Source organism: Phyllopteryx taeniolatus, chromosome 21 (assembly GCF_024500385.1).
Source record: "Phyllopteryx taeniolatus isolate TA_2022b chromosome 21, UOR_Ptae_1.2, whole genome shotgun sequence".
NCBI classification, from domain to species: domain Eukaryota; kingdom Metazoa; phylum Chordata; class Actinopteri; order Syngnathiformes; family Syngnathidae; genus Phyllopteryx; species Phyllopteryx taeniolatus.
Window position 1 is genome coordinate 12850653 of NC_084522.1, and position 19414 is coordinate 12870066.

General features: G+C 40.5%; 1 protein-coding gene across 5 annotated transcripts; it reads right to left on the reverse strand.

The window, feature by feature from the left end:
• Positions 1-231: 231 nt before the first annotated feature.
• Positions 232-19383, reverse strand: slc44a4 (solute carrier family 44 member 4). 5 transcript variants are annotated; one of them, XM_061759179.1, is made up of 23 exons: positions 19287-19383; positions 18547-18664; positions 11028-11076; positions 10825-10898; positions 7967-8045; positions 7770-7869; positions 7556-7687; positions 7392-7452; positions 6575-6695; positions 5950-6033; positions 5381-5493; positions 5161-5283; positions 4003-4102; positions 3802-3894; positions 3601-3703; positions 2797-3056; positions 2410-2504; positions 2188-2291; positions 2016-2089; positions 1722-1792; positions 999-1093; positions 819-903; positions 232-704 (listed from the first exon to the last, which is right to left on the reverse strand). In XM_061759179.1, the coding sequence occupies exons 2-23, from the start codon at positions 18584-18586 to the stop codon at positions 595-597; spliced, it is 2166 nt and encodes a 721-aa protein (XP_061615163.1). In that variant the 5' UTR covers positions 18587-18664; positions 19287-19383; the 3' UTR covers positions 232-594. The 5 variants fall into 5 exon arrangements, 4 of the variants coding, with proteins under 4 accessions (XP_061615163.1, XP_061615162.1, XP_061615161.1 ...); XM_061759178.1 differs by lacking the exon at positions 19287-19383 and adding an exon at positions 18757-18891; XM_061759177.1 differs by lacking the exon at positions 19287-19383 and having other exon boundaries at positions 18547-18750.
• Between the last annotated feature and the right edge of the window lie 31 nt (positions 19384-19414).

A 19414-nucleotide genomic window follows, 5' to 3' on the forward strand; every position in this document is an offset into this window, starting at 1 on the left:
CGTAATGTATTTATGTTCAATATTTGTTACAAAAGGTCAATCGCTGACATTGATACGGTACATTGTAATTATGCGACAGCCATGACACAATTTACCTGTTCAAAAAGTATCTCATTTGACTGACTTCGAGACAAAAGTATATTTAAGTGATTAGGGAGTAGAAAATAATGCATTTTTTTAAGGGTTTATGTCAGACAACTGTTGAGAAACCAGTAAGACAGTAGACGGGCACAATATTTTACGCTACTTTTTTTTATTACAAATGAACAATATTCAGATCAAGCATATATATAAAGCATTGCATCCAAAGAAATTACATATAGAGCTTCTCTGTGTAATATTTGCAACAGCTAAAACATTCATAGAGATGACAAGAAAAACAATTTCTGAGGCAACTCGCATGAACAAAAGATGAGGTCAATCAAGAAAACTCACATTAACAGGCTCAGTCCTTTCTCATGTACATTACTGCTATGAACATTAAGCTTTGAAAAAAAGAATTCAAACGTGCAAAATCAGCATACTATTTGTTTGGTAAACATGGGAAAAGAACAGTCTGGAATCATTACTTATTCCTGCAAAGGCTGTGCAAGATCACTTGCCTTTTTTAGGGATCTTGTTGGATTTGTTAAGGATCTTCATGAGGTTTTTGGACATGAAGTACGGTTTCTCCAGTGAACCGTCGTTGCGCTCCAAGTCCTCCACTGTGAACAATTCATCGCATTGTTAACTTATCTACTCTTGAACTCAAAGCGGGGGTTCTTGCTTCGAATTGTTTGATACATGTGACGTGAGAAGCTTCGTCATTGTGTACTCACAGAAGCAGAGAAAAAGCGTGTCAACACACATGCTGTACACACTGAAGAATCCGTGAGCGATGAGGTAGCTGCCAAACACCACCGTCTATGATAGTCATTTGGAGAAAAACAACACCAAGACAATATATGACTTATGTTCGCAGAGCTAGGTGAAAGATGCAGACATACAGTAAGACTCACAATGATGGGCATCCAGTAGTAGTTGAGGGTCTCCGACTGTGCCGTGCTGTGCGCTAGAGGTATTCGGCCAGAGAAGAAGTAAAAGGACAATACGCCTGCAAGAAAAAGCTTAATATCACGATTCTGCAAATTGCAGATACTTTGCATGAGTGTGGTTTAGTAGGACCCAAATGCCGCACACCAATCTGAATAGGTGGAAATGACTTTAGTATCAAATGTGACAAGTCACCTCAAAGCCCAGATACAGAGCAGTTAACATCACAGTCAAGATGGTGAAACTTTGAAGATTGTGAATATGTCTGTCTATATGCCGTGACTGTAATCCACAGGTAGAAGGCCAGGAATGCTAACGCTTCACTGCTGTCTTAAGCCACAATTCACAGAGAGCAGGACGGGAAAACTCACACTTTGTTCTTTGAAGCAGAATCCCAAACAGCCACGGGGACGGGTAAACAAACATGCTAAGGCAGAACTCTTGGTCAGGGTCAGAAGGCTGGGCAAACATGATACGGCAGAGCTCGTGGTCAGAGCGGATTCAACGGGGTAGTTTTGTCATGTCTTGCATACACGACTTTTGAACAATCTGACAATGACCGAGTCATCAACAAAGCCCTAAATAAGGGGCTGTGGCTGAATGTGACTGACACACCGTGACGCGTCATTGTATTTTGAATTCAAAAAGTGCAATATAAATCCTGAAGGCTGTAACGGTGTGATACGTACCCACTCCACCCACTACAAGGAGCTTCCCAAATAACAGCAACAGGTCTGCCACTTTATCCAGTATGACAGTTCTGTAAAGCAGAGGCTGCATACCTTATATATTGTACATAACATTTGTTGCATTCATTCAGCGATTTGTCCCTCAAATTTGTTAACTGTATTCATGTATCTCATTCAACAATTTGGTAAGGATTCATTGTAAATTCGAAAATACTTCACATACACATTTAAAAGACGAATTACCTGGCCCATCTGTTAGTTTTAAAAATCTAATTTTGGCCATTGAGCACAAACCTTATAATGTTTCTCATGATCAGAGAGAAAGCATTTTTGGCGGAGGTACAGAAGTTTTTCCCATAAACAGCAATCTGTGGAAAAGCACAAGTTAGATAAAAATATACTGAACATACATATTACTACTATATTGTGCGCTGATGACATTGTTACTCATACTTGCTGATCTTACCATGATATATGCGTTTCTATTGAGGAACTTGAAGAACTTCTCGAGGCACCAGAAGCAGCACTTCATGCAGCACAGCAGAAAACGTGCGCAAGGGTTCTGTGCCGCTGAAGAGGTTTAACGAGACGAAAAACACTTTATTGGCCTGTCATTTGTTGTTCTTTAACCAACATGTTGTATTGCATGTAATATTGTAACTATAACCTATTAGGAGAGAGGCCTTACTTCTGGTTTTGTGGTCAATGTACTCGAGGAGGACCCTCACGCCCTGCACAATGGTCAGGATCAAAGCACCAAATGCCAATGAACCAACATGGTACCTGGAATTATTTACAGTGGGTTTTTAGTACACGGTTAAGATTATTTGGGAAAATGTATTGTCAGTATATAGTGATAAATAATATTTCAACCAATCCAACCATCTACTTGGTATAATGCTTGTCTTCACGAGTTATTGTCACAGAACAGACTGAGCCACAATCGAGCTGCCATCCAAGTCCGAGAGGACTGAGCCGAGACTGCAGCGTATTTTCTGTTTGACTCTCAAAAGTGTTTCTTTTCTGTCTAACGTTTCAAGCACATTCACACTACAGAGCGCAAACATCGACCTACCTTAGTGTGCGCACAAAGGCATCGAACAGGGGGAACACGGGGATGTCATCCGGTTTGACGAAAGCCCAGTAGTAGGCGGAAAAGGCGCCAGCCAGCGTGCACTGGCCCAGCGCGATGACAAAGTTGACAGACCAGAGAAAGGCCACCACGTTGTAGATCTGAAGGTTGAAGAGGTTCCTCTGGAAGAGCCCCTCGTCGTTGTATTTGACAAAGATGCACGCAGCGGAGGGGCAGGTCGGGTAATCGGACGCCTTGAAGATCTGAGGAGGAGGAGCAAGTAGGAACAGCAAGTGAGTCAATATCCAATAGATGCTCGCTGTCCAGTAAAAAAGAAAGTGGACTCATTCAAAGCAATAAGACTGCAGCTTTGCCGCATTTTCATTTGCTAAGTTTAAGGTAGTGTTCCCAGACAGAGAATGTATTTGCTATATTAGGTTAACTAAAGACTGAATTGTCCACCGGCGTAAATCTGAGTGTGAAATGTTTTGTCTATATTTGCCCTGCGGTTGGCAGTCCAGGATGTACCCCACACATCTTGCCCAAGTCCGCTAATGTTCGGATGTTACCTTAATATTGCCTGTTCTGTAGAGTATAAGGTTTTATGACCCCGTGACAGATTATATCTGCTTACATTACTTCCTATGGGGAAACGGTGTGACACAACCCAGATTGTCCTTGACATTAGTGGCTCCGCTGTAGTTTCAACATTTGACAGCAGTCGCATTAAAATGAAAAGTACACAAAACGAAGGAAATTCGTATTATGAATTATCATGCACACTAGGCTCACATGCAGCCCATTCACCTGAGGGTCACAATCCACGGTGCCGTTGATGCGCTGACACCCATTCATACTGGAGTTCAGAGCCACCACTTTGTAGACGGCCTCTCCTGAGGTGGCCAAATACCTGCATTGAATGGCTCAGGGGAAACAAACACGTCATGCGCTATTCCGCATTTTAACAGTCGTCCGTATCTAACACATGCACACATAATGAAAGGATACAACGCAGTGGAACCCCAGTAGGCTACACAAACCAAGAGGAGAACAAATGTGAGCAGAGGGTAAAACAGGGTGCTCATCATTTGACCGATGGCCCTGTGGAATAGCTCATGTCATTAAGAAGACGATACGAGGTGCCTAATGCACTCTTCAAGTACAAAAATAACCATCTAATAAACTGAATTGTATCACAGCACGACTCACCTGCTGGACTCTTGGATGAGCGCGATGGCGATGAAGATTCGGGTCCGCAGAAAGATGAGGACCAAGATCAGGATTGCCTCCACCACAGAAAGGATGATCACTGAGGAGGCAACAGAAGCAGAAAGATAACAACAACAACAACAACAAAAAACAGATTACAGCAATCCCTCGTTTATCGCAAGGTTTCGGTTCCAGAGCGCCCCCGCAATAAGTGAATTCCGCAATGTAGCACCCATGTTTTTTATTCTTTAACAATTCTTTTTCAACTGTATGACTCTCCCCGGTCCCACACTTAATCTTTTCCACACTGTTATTAATCTCTACCATACTCATGAACATTTCCAATATGCTTAAACCCTTTTGATACTCTAAAACATCCATATTATTAAGAACAAAAAAAATGAAGGTAGTCACCATTAAAGTTAATGCCAATTGTACTGCAAACCCAGCAAGAGCATTATAGCCGTCACCCTGATATTATTTTCGTCCTCCTTTCTGAACTGGACCGAAGATTAATTTATGACAGACACAGCACCTTGTGCCTGTCTGCCTTTCCTTAAACTGGTCGAGACGTTCCATCTTTACTGCGAGATAGCTAATACTGCTATCACCTTTCTCCGCCGCTACCTTGTTTGGGCGGCATCGTAGGCCTTGACATTAAGTATTGTAACGTCTTCCAATGATACACAGCGAGACGTCAGTCTATTTATTTCACGTTTATAACTAACGTAACGAAACACGGATACTGTGAGACGTCAACGAACTCTCTCGGTGAGGCGATGCGTTCAGCCACACACGGAAATATCAGCGCTCAGCACAACTGAGCTTTTGTACTGTACAGGTATTTTATTCCTTGTAATATGTGTTTGAATAAATTGTCATTTGTTTTTTTCCACGCTTTAGCTAGAAAAATGCGTATTTTACGACGATTAAAAAACAATGTAAAGAAATGGTTTTGTATGGTGAATTATCAGCAATATTAATATGATTTAAAAAAAAATCCGCAATGCACTGAATCTCCAATCGGTGAACTGCAATATAGCGAGGGTTTATTGTACAGGATAAAATGATATGTAGGATGCCATTATCCTCATCTATGGCAGGATTTAGAAAGTATGTTCCCACATGGTAAAATATAACATGGTTGAGTAAACTCACAAAAGGCTAACCAGGTCTCTTGCACTTTCAGATAAAAGCTGAAGTTAGTGGTGAATCCAATATCATTAATGGAAGCAGACAGATTCTTGTAGTTCGTGTACTCCCAGTAGCAGTGCCAAATCCCTGAAAGTAAATCAAAGGCACACACAAAAAATTGCATCAAGCTGGGAAGTGTTGGCTTTCAAGCATAAATCAAATGCAAAGTTGGGTTTATATTTACCGTAGGCCCCGGTGCACAGTACTGCTATAATAAGGATCCATACCATGAACCGAGCAGTGAATCTCAGCAGTAAAAGGAACGACATACTGAGCACCATTGATATTGCCAGACCGCTGTTGTGGAAAGGAAAAAGAAACTATCAAGGAAATACGAAAATCCAGTCATTTATGCTGAAGTGCAATTGGTAAGAAATAGTAGCTTTGTGTTTTCATCTGTGTTCGATATAATCAAGAACTCCACTGCTCATCATAAATATGTCAAGCCAATCATTGATATTAGGGCCCCACGGATTAACAGGCTGGCCAATTTAAACGGCTGATATGAACCCTTTTCAAATCGGCCAATTTTTTTGTTTGGTTTAACACAATACTACATTACAACATAAAGACAATGACATTCTAAAAAAATATATAGTTGTTTTTTTTTGTGCTGATTTTCCTTTTTCTCTTTATAAAATGCAAACAAACAACAGTACTGAGCGATTAATTGGTAACTGGAATCTAACTGATACTCAAAGGTTTTTGTGTTCTCTGTTTGTCAACGGGTGGCAGAGTGTGGCGTCAACTAACGCAAGGATCCAGGGCCATGATGACGCAAAATCCTCAAAGATCCTGACACCTATGTCCCTGGCACTGAAGCCGTTCAAAACATCCCTGATAAAGACAAAAACAAAGACAGTCAGTTGTGTATAGTGCCAAAAAAAAAAATCATGAAAAGCATGCTGTGAGCTACTAAAATTGATGCAGTGGTAAAGAAAAAAACATGATTGCAAAGAATTGAATTTTAGCTCACCATCACAGAAAAGTCATGCTTTACATATTAGTTCCTATTTCTTAGTATAATGCATTTCAGGGGCATTTTCTTTTCACTGCATCACTGTTGGCATACAAACCAAAACTGAAAAAAATTGCTGGCTACTGCGTTTGAATTGAGCATGTTTGAAGAGAGTGAACATTATGTAACACTGCTGACTCGTGCACAGCAACCAGACACTACTCTAAGGATCGACACACGTACGAGGCCACCGACAATGTGCTGATGATGAGGAGAAACGAGGATTACTAAAGTGGGTCTACTGCTTTCATTTTGGGCATTTAACAGTGATTTGGTCTAGTTCAGTTCATTGCTTTTTTTTTTTGTTTGTTTCTAAAGCAACATAACATATGGCTATTCACTGATATTCATTGGCTCTACCCAGTGCCATTCTTCAGGAGGTTGACCGTCTCGCTGACAGATGGTGGCAAGCCTGAAACGTCAGAAAAATCCTGTGGCATATTCCCAAGCAGTTTGACATCAGGCAAACATCTTCCTATAACTGCAAAGAGGAGAGATGATAAAATGAGCTTGAAATTGTCATTTGCATTGTCATTTTTAGTCATGAATGTGCAACCATTAATGGACCAAAAGGATCCAGTGGAGCCTCAGAAGTCAAATAGATGCTTTTTGATCTCACATTTGTTCTTTTTTATTTGATTTTCCTACAAGTAATAATTCAAATAGAAATACTGGGTTTGAGGGCCAAACTGTTGTAATCATAAAATATGTGTGATGTTTAAAAATAAGTGAACGAATCAGTTAATATTCACCCATCCATTCTCTACATCGCTCATCCTGTTCTGGGTTGTGGGAAGCTGGATTCTATCCCAGCTGACTGGACAAAAAGTAATCACAAGGCATATACAGTACAGACACAGACAACCCTTCATACTCACATTGGAAAAGTCAGGCGAGTGTACCACGATACCATCAGTGACTTAGTTCATATTAAGATGTTAAAAAAATAAAACTCTTAAGTTTCATGCCAAAGCAGTAATACGAAGGGACGTTGTAACAAATGTACAACTTGCAAACTGCCTCAAATTGGTCAAGGTTTTGTGCAACTTCAAAGGCAATATCTTACCCGGCGAATTTGGTTTGGCTTCTGAGGTTCCACTGTGTCATGTGTCAAGAACCTTGAATCAGCACTTACAACCAAAATTAAGATCAATGCCATACAGTTATTACAACTTACCAGACGTTGTGGGAATAGTATAGAAAGGACACAGCTCGTTATCCACAATGTCTTTAACGGTCTAAAAATAAAGTTATCCTATTTAGCGACAAGTCGTTGCAAGAGAAACCAACCACAGATAATTGTGCAAATACATTTTTTGCTTAAACAGGCATAAAACTTACCATGTCAGTCTTTGACAGGTCTAAGGATGGCGCACAGAGGCTTTGATTGAAAACATCTGCAGGCTTTACATTTGGAGCGTAGTCAAGCGGCCCCACGGCAGAGAAATCGGTGGGGCACATTTTCACACATATCTGGTGAGGAGTAAAGCAGCAAGATTACGGCAGCGAAATGGCAAAAAGAGCCTTCGCACAGTCCACGTTCGATCCATTCTACCTGTGTGGTTGGACACTGTAACCCATTCAGAGCTGCTGCCATCACATTAAAACCTGTCGCACATTTGACAATGTCAAAGTAGAGTAGTGCGGGTCGGTCTCTGAGAGCACACACACGAGGAAAAATATGTATTAACATGGTATTGATGGCTTGATACAGTGTATATTTTGTAATGCATGCAAGTGAAAGCTAATCACGTATTTGGTCCAGTGCCACAAAACCATCCGGTTGAGTTCCTTGGATAGAGAACTTGCCGGGGATCGCCATAAAGCCATGCTGATAGTAGTGGGGGAGAGCGGGGGAGGGGCGCACACACACAAAAGATGAAACCAACTAACTAAAACCACAAATGACCAACAACACACTGTACCCACATTATCACATGTACTCATTTTATACCTTCGGGATCTTTGGATTACTTGTGTTAAACAAAAAAAAAATAATGTAAAAGCATTTAATGTGTTAAATTATCATGTGCGCAAGAATGTGTGAAAAGTTGTAACACTGGTTTGACTAACGTATGCTAATGCAGTAGTAAATATAAAACAATGACATGAAAACACGGCAGTAGCTGAGCTTCCTCCTTGTGCCGTTTGATGACATTCTTACACCCCTCTGAAAACTAGCTCATTGCACGTTGTTCATAATATCGATGACTTGAATGTGAATGTCATCAGAGGAATGCTATACTACATATACGTGAACCAAGCCCATTACAGAGGCTTGTAAAAGCATTCATACCTCTTGAACTTCTCCACATTTTGTCCAAGTAGGTAACAGCTAGATATGTAAGGCAGCTAGGTAGGTAATTAGGTAGACAGGTAGGTAGTTGGGTAGGTAAATAAGGTAGGTACAGTCGATATAAAAAGTCTACACACCCCTGTTCAAATGCCAGGTTTTTTTTTTTTTTTTATATTAAAAAAATGACACAAAGCTAAATCATTTCAAAACTATTTTCACTATTGTGACCTATAACCTCTACAACTCGATTGAAAATTCAAACCGAGATTTTTTAAATATGAAAAATAAATAATGTACAGTAACCAGGTTGCATAAATATGTACACCCTCAAACCAATACTTTGTTGCATCACCTTTGGCTATTATTAGAGCAAGCTGGGTCTTTTTTGAGTAGGAATCTACCAGTGTGACACATCTTGATGTGCCAATACTTGCCCACTCATAAAAAACAAAAAAACAAAAACAAAAACACCCCAACTGTGTCAGAGTGCAAGGGCATCTCCTGAGCACAGCCCTCTTCAGAGCACCCCACAGATGTTCGATCACATATTCAGGGAATAGGTAAGTAGTTGGGTAGGTAAGTAACTCAGTAGGTAGGTGGGTAGTTAAATAAATGGGTAGTAGGTAACTAGGTAGGTAGGTAATGTTTACGTCACCTGACAAGTGCTGTTCCAGTTTTTACTTTTTGTAAGGGGTTCCAAAAAAAACATAAAAAAGAAAATAAATAAATCGCAGTCCCATCCCACAATACGCACAGTATTGTGGGATGGGACTGCGCACCCTTTGTGCCCCCTTTGACAAGAGACTGTAGGAAACCACTTAATTGTATTTTAGAAGTTTTTATTCTTTGTTTTGTTTGTTCTTTCTTATATGCCTGAAATGTACAAAGAAACAAAAGAAATATGTAAGCACAAGTAAGTCGTGCGAAAATGTAACTTTAAAAGTAAGTCATTGGCTGTTACAACACATTTACAGGGGAATGCCACTAATGTTTCGGCCATGGCCAGTTTTAAAAAAATAAATAAATCAACTTGGACAGCACCCAATGTCGCATTTTAATGAGGTCCCATTGCCCTTCCTGCACAGAGAATTTGTGTTGACTTAAGATAAGGAAGTGTGTGCTATGTATTGGAATGAGTTTGATGACCAAGCTGGTAGAAGCTTAACAAAATCATTGCTGCTCTTGTTTTTGTGTTTACTTTTTGGTTGTTTATTTATTAGGAGTGTATGTGTATGAACAAACACTATGAGTGATTAAATTGTAAAAATGCTTGGTGTTAAGAATGTGATTTGTATTGTTCTGACAGCTCAGGTCCCTTTTAGATAACACAAAATACCTGTTTTTGTCCACTTTAATTAAAAATATATATATTGGCAGATATTTTATTGCATGCATTTGTATGTTTTGGTGTGGTGGTCCATGGCCTATTGTCAAGCAATGACATCAACATTGTTATTAATTTTTAAAACCTTTATATTTTTTTACTTTAAGAGCTCTGGGATGTTCATGCAGCAACCTGTTTGTGCACTTTTCTGCACTGCCAACTTAAAACACAGCCCTGTTTTTTAATAAAGGAATGGAAATCCCAAAATGTTTTATCCGATTCATCGATTAATCACAAAAGTAATCGACTGATTAATCAATTATTAAAATGATCGTTAGTTGCAGCCCTACGCATCTTAATTTTCCTTTCTGATCTGCTCTCTCTTTGTTTAGGACAGCTCTTTTCTTCTTTTTTTTGCATTTTCCAGCAGTCTGGACACTCTGTGGTACCATACTGCATCTCGCAGTTCAGTCTTGGTGCCACATCAGACATCATTATTGTATGTGTGGTGTGCTGGGATGGTCGTCTCCAGTATGCCACACATTAGACCAGTAAGCACACACATGGCGATTTATTTCCCCATTGTGTGGGGTCACCGATATTTTAAGAATGAGTGTGCGTGTACCCTGCTTTTGGACATGCTTTGTTGGGCTAAGCTCCACTCATTCATAAAAGAAAATAATCTAATTAATGGGGTGGGGGGGTGAAATCAAATAAAATAAACTAAGAGCGGAAGCAAAAAAGGAACTCATTCAATTTGTGAGGTTAACCTACATATCAGCTAATGCAAGCTATTCCCCAAATAACGTTGCCTCGTTACCACTGTGTTCTAATGCAGCTTCAATGGTCAACGTGTATCGACCTCACTAACTAATCTTGATGTGTCTACTTTTAGGGTGTTAAATATAAAACAATGAAAGAGGAAAGAACAGAGTGAGGTCAAGTTTGGGAAAGTGACAGATTGTCTTTCGTCTGTGTGGTTATGCTCACCTAAAATCCCAACTGCGAAGTAACCGAGGATGACCGCAAAAAATAGCACACAGCAGATTATGTCAGTGCACCCTCTGGGGGGAAAATCAGGAGAGTCAAACTTGTAAGTGAGCTGTGTGGACTCTGCGATTTGTTTTCACTGTGAGTCAGTCAGTCGACAAACACATGGCAAAAATGCAGAAGGAAATGAAGCTGAAAATCACCTCTTCCTTATGGGTCCGTTAAAGGTGGGATCAAACTGTACAGGTTCACCTTGACAAAAAGAAAAGAAAAAAAGTTATATTATTATATTAGATTTTTAAACTTTAATCCGGAACATAAAATAACCAGGACTGACCAGAAGAAGCATGCCATCAGTGTGTCACAAATGAATGCTTATTAGCTTGCTTTGTTGTGGTTACACAAAGAGTTTTATCATTACCGCAATATAAAATGGATATTAATTAGAAGTCAGTGACATTTGGGGGGTGGGCGGGGGTGTAATGTACAGGTATAAGCATATATTATTAAACAACGTGTTGGTTCTTTTTTTAAATTGATGAATTACTGTGCTAAATGCAAAAGAAGGAACTATTTGTATGGGTGTGTAGTTAAGAACTCAGAAGTCCTGTAAATATGATTAGGGCAGGGTGGTGGTGGTGTTGTGGGGAAAAATAGAATTGTTTCCTGGAACAAAAATAATGACTAACTACTACAACAGCTTATGTATATATAAAATAAAAAAAACAGAAGACAGAAGCTATCTTCTACCTTAGACAACAATCTGGGTTTAAAAAAAAAAAATCGACTGCAATTCAAGTGAATGTGAATACTTTCTCAAGATTCTAAATAGATTCCAAACAGTTGCCTTAAAGCATGAAATTTTAAACAACATTTTAGGGTAAAAATATGCCTTAAATGTATCATTATGCTGCATCTGCATATCAAGTGAGGTGGCAGTGCACATCTACTCTAGCTGCTACTTCCTGTTTTGTTGAAGTTCCAATTTACTTGATTAGAATTAATAGGACTCGCTCATTTTGTGAAAAATGAACTTTGATTTGGAAAACTTGGAACTGATATCAGGTGTTTGACATGTGACTGATTGCGTGTACCCTGCCTGTGGCCCATAGTCAACTGGGATAGGCTCTGACTCACCCGTGCTTCCTGAACATGAAGTAGTAGAGAATGGATGGACAAATGCATGTTTGACATGAAAGAGCAGTGAGTGAAAATGACTGTTACGTTTGCTTCTCCCATGAGCTGTAAGCTAGCTAGACACCATATGGGCGTCACATAGACGTATGATCCTTATGATTAGAGCGGTTAACTTATACTGTACCTGAATGATGATAAGTCAAGTTGAGAAGTTACTTAATCATTATAATTAATAAATACAGGTTAGGCGAAACAGTGGGCGACTGGTTAGCACATCTGCCTCACAGTTCTGTGGACCGGGGTTCAAATCCCGGCCCCACCTGTGTGGAGTTTCCATGTTCTCCCCGTGCCTGCGTGGGTTTTCTCCGGGTACTCCGGTTTCCTCCCACATCCCCAAAACATGCATGGTAGGTTGATTGAAGACTCTTAATTGTTTGTAGGTGTGAATGTGAGTGCGAATGGTTGTTTGTTTCTATGTGCCCTGCGATTGGCTGCCGACCGGTTCGGGGTGAACGCCGCCACCCGCCCGAAGATAGCTGATAAGCTTCAGCAGCCCGCGACCCTATTGAGGATAAGTGGTAAAGAAAATGGATGGATAATACAGGTTATGATGGCAACAGTTCGGGAATCCAAATATAAATATCAAAAGCAAATGTTGCTATGAAATCAGAACAAGTCAGCGTCCCAGATTGTGTTTCACTCAAGCAGGTCAACTGTTATGGAAAGCTTGAGAACATAAAACTTGTTTGACGATATCCTAAAAGGAATACTGTTCAAGAGTTCATCCTGAGAGAGTAAAAAATGACAGGCATCATAAAATGCCCACAACAAAGGAACCTGTTCATCTGCCTCTTGCTGTGACACAAGTACCACTTTTCACAATGCTGTGTTTGCAGTAAACAGTGATTCGTAAAAAGGGTAATGGTGCCTCAATTTAAATACATCTCAGTTGGAGAATGTTTTTATAGCTTGGGGTCATATGGAAGAGGAAATGGGTGTTGTAGGTCAGGAGAAGTAGCCTGCCGAGTTACATAATAACTCACTTTTATGTGTGAGATTAGCGCAGCATATTGTACTCATAAAAAGAAAAATCGCTCACTTACATGGTATAGTTCCAACCCCAATAGATAAAGAAATGATTATCATTTAGATTATGCATTCGCCTTTAGTGAGATTAAAAAGGGGAGAGACAGGGACACCATTCAAAATGTTGCTTATTTAATTCAACTGTTGAAACTGGACTCGTAAAAATCTCAAAAGGTCAGAGATGTTAGAAGTCATGATCCCACCTAAGAGTGAAAAAAGGGTGATTGAAATCCTTTTAACGTTCATGTGTGCTCTGTTTGCTATAGGGTTCCCGTTTTTAATTCAAACAAGCAAGTAAACACTACGGCCAATACTTGGACGAGTTCCACATTACATGTTGCACTTCTACTTATCCAATCGCACATCAATGTACAACACCAATTCCAATGAAGTTGGGACGTTGTGTTAAATATCAATAAAAACAGAATACAATGATTTGCAAATCATGTTCAACCTATATTTAATTGAATACACTACAAAGCCAAGATATTTAATGTTCAAACTCATAAACTTGATTGTTTTTAGCAAATAATCATTAACTTCAAATTTTATGGCTGCAACACATTCCAAAAAAGCTAGGATAGGTGGCAAAAAAAGAAAATCAAACACCTATTTGGAACATCCCACAGGTGAACAGGCTAATTGGGAACAGGTGGGTGCCATGATTGTGTATAAAAGGAGCTTCCCTGAATTGCTCAGTCATTCACAAGCAAAGACGGGGCCAGGTTCACCTCTTTGTGAACAAGTGTGTGAGCAAATAGTCGAACAGTTTAAGGACAATGTTCCTCAACGTACAATTGCAAGGAATTTAGGGATTTCAGCATAATATCATACCGTAATATCATCAAAAGGTTCAGAGAATCTGGAGAAATCACTGCATGTAAGCGGCAAGGCCGATAACCAACATTGAATGCCCCTGAACTTCGATCCCTCGGGCGGCACTGCATCAAAAACCGATATCAATGTGTAAAGGATATCACCACATGGGCTCAGGAACACTTCAGAAAACCAATGTCAGTAAATACAGTTTGGCGCTACATCCGTAAGTGCAACTTGAAACTCTACTATGCAAAGCAAAAGCCATTTATCAACAACAACCAGAAACGCCACCGGCTTCTCTGGGCCCGATCTCATCTACGATGGACTGATGCAAAGTGGAAAAGTGTTCTGTGGTCCGACGAGTCCACATTTCAAATTGTTTTTGGAAATTGTGGCCGTCGTGTCCTCTGGGCCAAAGAGGAAAAGAACCAGCCGGACTGTTATGGACGCAAAGTTCAAAAGCCAGCATCTGTGATGGTATGGGGCTATGTTAGTGTCAATGGCATGGGTAACTTACACATCTGTGAAGGCACCATTAATGCTGAAAGGTACATACAGGTTTTGGAGAAACATATGCTGCCATCCAAGCAACGTCTTTTTCATGGACGCTCCTGCTTATTTCAGCAAGACAATGCCAAACCACATTCTGCACGTGTTACAACAGCGTGGCTTCGTAGTAAAAGAGTGCAGGTACTAGATTGGCCTGCCTGCAGTCCAGACCTGTCTCCCATTGAAAATGCGTGGCGCATTATGAAGCGTAATATATGACAACGGAGACCCCGGACTGTTGAACAGCGGAAGCTGTACATCAAGCAAGAATGGGAAAGAATTCCACCTACAAAGCTTCAACAATTAGTGTCCTCAGTTCCCAAATGTTTATTGAATGTTGTTAAAAGAAAAGGTGATGTAACACAGTGGTAAACATGACCCTGTCCCAGCTTTTTTGGAACATGTTGCAGCCATAAAATTCTAAGTTAATGATTATTTGCTAAAAATAATAGTTTTTCAGTTTGAACATTAACTATCTTGTCTTTGTAGTGTATTCAATTAAATATAGGTCGAACATGATTTGCAAATCATTGTATTGTTTTTATTTATGTTAAACACAACGTCCCAACTTCATTGGAATTGGGGTTGTATTCTTACGCCGCCACACAAAAGTGTTCATTGTGAGACATTCGTAACCTCAAATAGGTGCATGTCATATACCGAGGATCTTCTGTAAATTAGTATTGTGCCCGTTTTCCAAATGAGGGAAGTAAAATATTCTCCAGGCTTGACACTTGAACAGCCCATGAAACGCTTCTCTTTAATAACATTTCTTGTTAGCAATCAACATACTACATGATGTCACTGTTTATGTGGAAAGAACCTTCCATACTGTGTACCCAAGAGATATGAGTAACTATATTAGGTTTTTTTTCTGGCAAAACACCACATTCGTTGGCACATTTGGTACAGATTTACAAAAGGTTTGTATGACATTATGCGTTTTTTAAATTTATTTATTTTTACATTTTTATTTTTTTAGCTTGACATTTGTTCTATTGATGGAGCCACAAGTGTATTGACAGTATGGGAGGTTTAACAAGGCTACAGTAAATAAACCCTCCCTGGAGGTAAATACAGATTGTATTTCATGTCTTCAAATAAAATACAAAAACACCAGGGAAGAGGATGTTGACCTGTGTGTTTGATATTCTATACCTCCAAGTGTTGACTTAGATAGACCTAATTGTAACAATTGCATGGACAATTTCCGTCCACAATGTCAATTGGGCGGCACGGTGGACGACCGGTTAGCACATCTGCCTCACAGTTCTGAGGACAGGGCTTCAAATCCTGGCCTCGCCTGAGTGGAGTTTGCATGTTCTCCCTGTGCCTGCGTGGGTTTTCTCCGGGCACTCCGGTTTCCTCCCACATCCCAAAAACATCTGTGGTAGGTTGATTGAAGACTTTAAATTGCTCGTTGGTGTGAATGTGAGTGTGAATGATGGTTGTTTGTTTGTTTGTTTCTATGTGCCCTGCGATTGGCTGGCGACCAGTTCAGGTTGTACATCCTCTCGTCCGAAGAGAGCTGTGATAAGCTCTAGCACGCCCGTGACCCATGTGAGGATAAGTGGTACAGATAATGGGTGGATGGATTGAATATCTCATTTGTGATCAATGTAATGTAATCAGGACCAACTGGCTTTCCATTTTTCATCCTCCTTAATGCTTTTCTAACTTCCCCATTGCCACTTCTGGTCCACCACACTTGCCTCTTCTACTCTCCCTTCTCTCTCCTTTTCCTTATTCATCAACTCCTTGAAGTATTTTTTCCATCTATCTAGCACACTACTGGCACCAGTCAAAATATTTCCATCTCTATCCTTAATCACCCTAACCTGCTGCACATCCTTCCCATCTCTATCCCTCTGTCTGGCCAACCTGTATAGATCCTTTTCTCCTTCTTTAGTGTCCAACCTGGCATACATGTCATCATATGCCTCTTGTTTGGCCTTTGCCATCTCTACCTTTGCCCTTTGTCGCATCGCAATGTATTTCTTTCGCCTCTCCTCGGTCCTCTCAGTGTCCCACTTCTTCTTAGCTAACCTTTTTCCTTGTATGATTTCCTGTACTGTGTGGTTCCACCACCAAGTGTCCTTCTCTCCTTTCTTGCCAGAAGATACACCAAGTACTCTCCTGCCCGCCTCTCTGATCACCTTGGCTGCAGTGGTCCAGCTCCTCCTGTCCATCGAGAGCCTGTCTCACCTCTTCCCGAAAAGCGGCACAACTCTCGTCCTGTCTCAGCTTCTGCCACATGGTTCTCTGCTCTGCCTTTGTCTTCCTAATCTTCCTCCCCACCACCAGAGTCATCTTACACACCACCATCCTATGCTGTCTAGCCACACTCTCCCCTACCACTACCTTACAGTCGCTAACCTCCTTCAGATTACATCGTCTGCACAAGATGCACCTGCGTGCTTCTACCTCCGCTTTTGTCGGTCACCCTATGTTCCTGCCTCTTCTGGAAAAAAGTGTTCACTACAGCCATTTGCATCCTTTTTGCAAAGTCTACCACCATCTGTCCCTCCAAGTTCATTTCCTGGATGCTGTACTTACCCATTACTTCTTCATCACCCCTATTTCCTTCACCAACATGTTCATTACAATCTGCACCAATCACGACTCTCTCTCTGTCTGGGATGCTCAGAACTACTTCGTCTAGCTCCTTCCAGAATTTCTCTTTCACCTCTAGGTCACATCCTACCTGTGGGGCATATCCACTAATCACATTACACATAACACTCTCAATTTCAAGTTTCAGCCTCATCACTCGATCTGATACTCTTTTCACCTCCAAGACATTCTTAGCCAACTCTTCTTTTAAAATAACCCCGACTCCATTTCTCTTCCCATCTACACCATGGTAAAATAATTTAAACCCTGCCCCTAAACTTCTAGCCTTACTGCCTTTCCACCTGGTCTCCTGGACACACAATATATCAACCTTTCTCCTAATCATCATCTCAACCAACTCCCGAGATTTTCCAACATTTAAAGTCCCCACATTCAGTTCTAGGCGCTGTGCTTTCCTCTTCTTTCTGCTGAAGAACCTGCTTTCCACCTCTTCTTCTTCGACTTCGACCCACAGTAGCTGAATTTTCACCACTGCCCTGCAGGTTGACGGACGTTGTTAACCCGGGCCAGGACCGATCCGGTATGGAATTCTTTGGATGAACGCTCATATTTGTTTGGCAAAGTTTTCAGCCGGATGCCCTTCCTGACGCAACCCTCTGCATTTATCCGGGCTTGGGACCAGTTTACAGTTTGCACTGGCTTGTGCCCCCCATAGGTCTGCATGAGAAGGCCCACTTAATTATGATTTGTCTTATTGTTTTATATAATGTTATATATGGTTTGGATATATTTTTCCTATACATACACTACTAGTCAAAAATATTGACCAGTTTCTCATTCAATAGCACTATCCCAATGTTTGACTGGTATATGTAATTAAGACTTTACTAGTGCAGTAGAACAGGTAAATTATACAATTTGACTTGATTGAGCTGAACATTTTTTTTTTTTTTTAAATCAATTTACAAGACATAATGTATATTTGTTCATCTATCTATGCGATCGACATGTCGTGACAGCAGAACAATTAATGCTCTCCTGTTAGATGCCAGAATTGACGTGCGTATCCAAATCTTGTGACATTTGTTTGGACTTATGTGTACCGTGAGATTATTATTTGTATTATTATTATTATTGCAGTTATGTGCTTTGGCTTCATAAAGTCTGGCAAACACTGGGCTATTGAGCGTAATTTATGTACAGTACACAATAATCAAGTTGCGTTGCTGTCGTGCGGAACTCCTTTGTTCCTTTGTAAACACAGAGAGGACTACCCGTACTGAATTCTGAAGATGCGTTTTTAAATCCAACGTCATGAATATGCAAACCAATTTTCACCGTAATCACCGGATTACATGGGCCTACTATACATTTGACTGATAGCCTGGAATATAAAACATTTACAGAGATTTGTAATTCACACGCTTATTCAGAGGTAAAGGTTCTGACTTCTTAAACTACACCCCAGACTCTGTTGATATACACTGCATATTGTATCTTACTCCCCTCTACTGGAACACAACAATTAGTCTCCCCAGGTGAGTGATGGCAACCCACCGTACTGAGAGTCCGGATTTGTCTCCTCGTTCTTGCCCATTTTCGACCTCGACCCCAGCCTCCTCTTCCTCGGCTTGTCACTCACAGCTCGCTTCACTCCGAGTTACCGCAAAACGTCCTACGTACAAAGTACAACAAGTTTTAAAGAGGCCACAGTCGAGTGAATCTTTTCCTTGCAGTTGTTACGAAGGAGTGACGACACGAACGCACCTGCTAGGTAGGGAACGTGCACCGGAAGTGGCCAGGTGCACGCGCCTCTGTGCCAAATCTTTAGTTAATAGTCCTTGTGACTACGTCATCGTCGTTATTAATTAAGCCACACAACGGTGCTTTAATGCCATTTAGTTGGGTCTAAAAAGGAATAATGTAATTTTGGAACGTAGAAGATTTACCGTCCATTCAAGACAACTTAAGACAGTGAAACATGACAATGGCGACGTCATGTTTCTACGTTCGACGCTATCGTTAGCTTTCTTCTATCGCCATGGCCAAGTATGTTATTATTAACTCTCTAGTCGTCCTTGCAATTACATCATGTACAGTATGACGTGATTCCCTTAAGTCATTAGGCTTAAATTAGTGCATGGTTCCTCATATCTAGGCCTTACAGACCCCTAAACATGTACACGGATAAAAATACAAATCTAAAGTTTTTTTTATAATCCAATCAAAACAATATAAACTTTAACGTATTGTTTTTAGTCAAACTGTTGTAGCATTGCCAATCTTATTTTGCTTACTTGCCAATCCTGATCACCTGGGAAGCAGACACAAAAAAATCAACACAACTGAATTGAGAACCACTTTGATTGACAGACCTGCGATAAACACACCCACCACGGCCTTTTACTTTACTTGATGGCACAAG

What these genes read in the sequence shown, in the direction of transcription:
- slc44a4 (XM_061759179.1), bottom strand. Translation starts at nt 18,586, where the DNA reads ATGGGCAAGAACGAGGAGACAAATCCGGACTCTCAGTACG. An exon ending in AACGGACCCATAAGGAAGAG is followed by an intron (nt 10,899 to 11,027) that starts GTGATTTTCAGC and finishes TTTTCCCCCCAG; the next exon opens with AGGGTGCACTGACATAATCT. An exon ending in AGAGACCTGGTTAGCCTTTT is followed by an intron (nt 4,103 to 5,160) that starts GTGAGTTTACTC and finishes TTGCCTCCTCAG; the next exon opens with TGATCATCCTTTCTGTGGTG.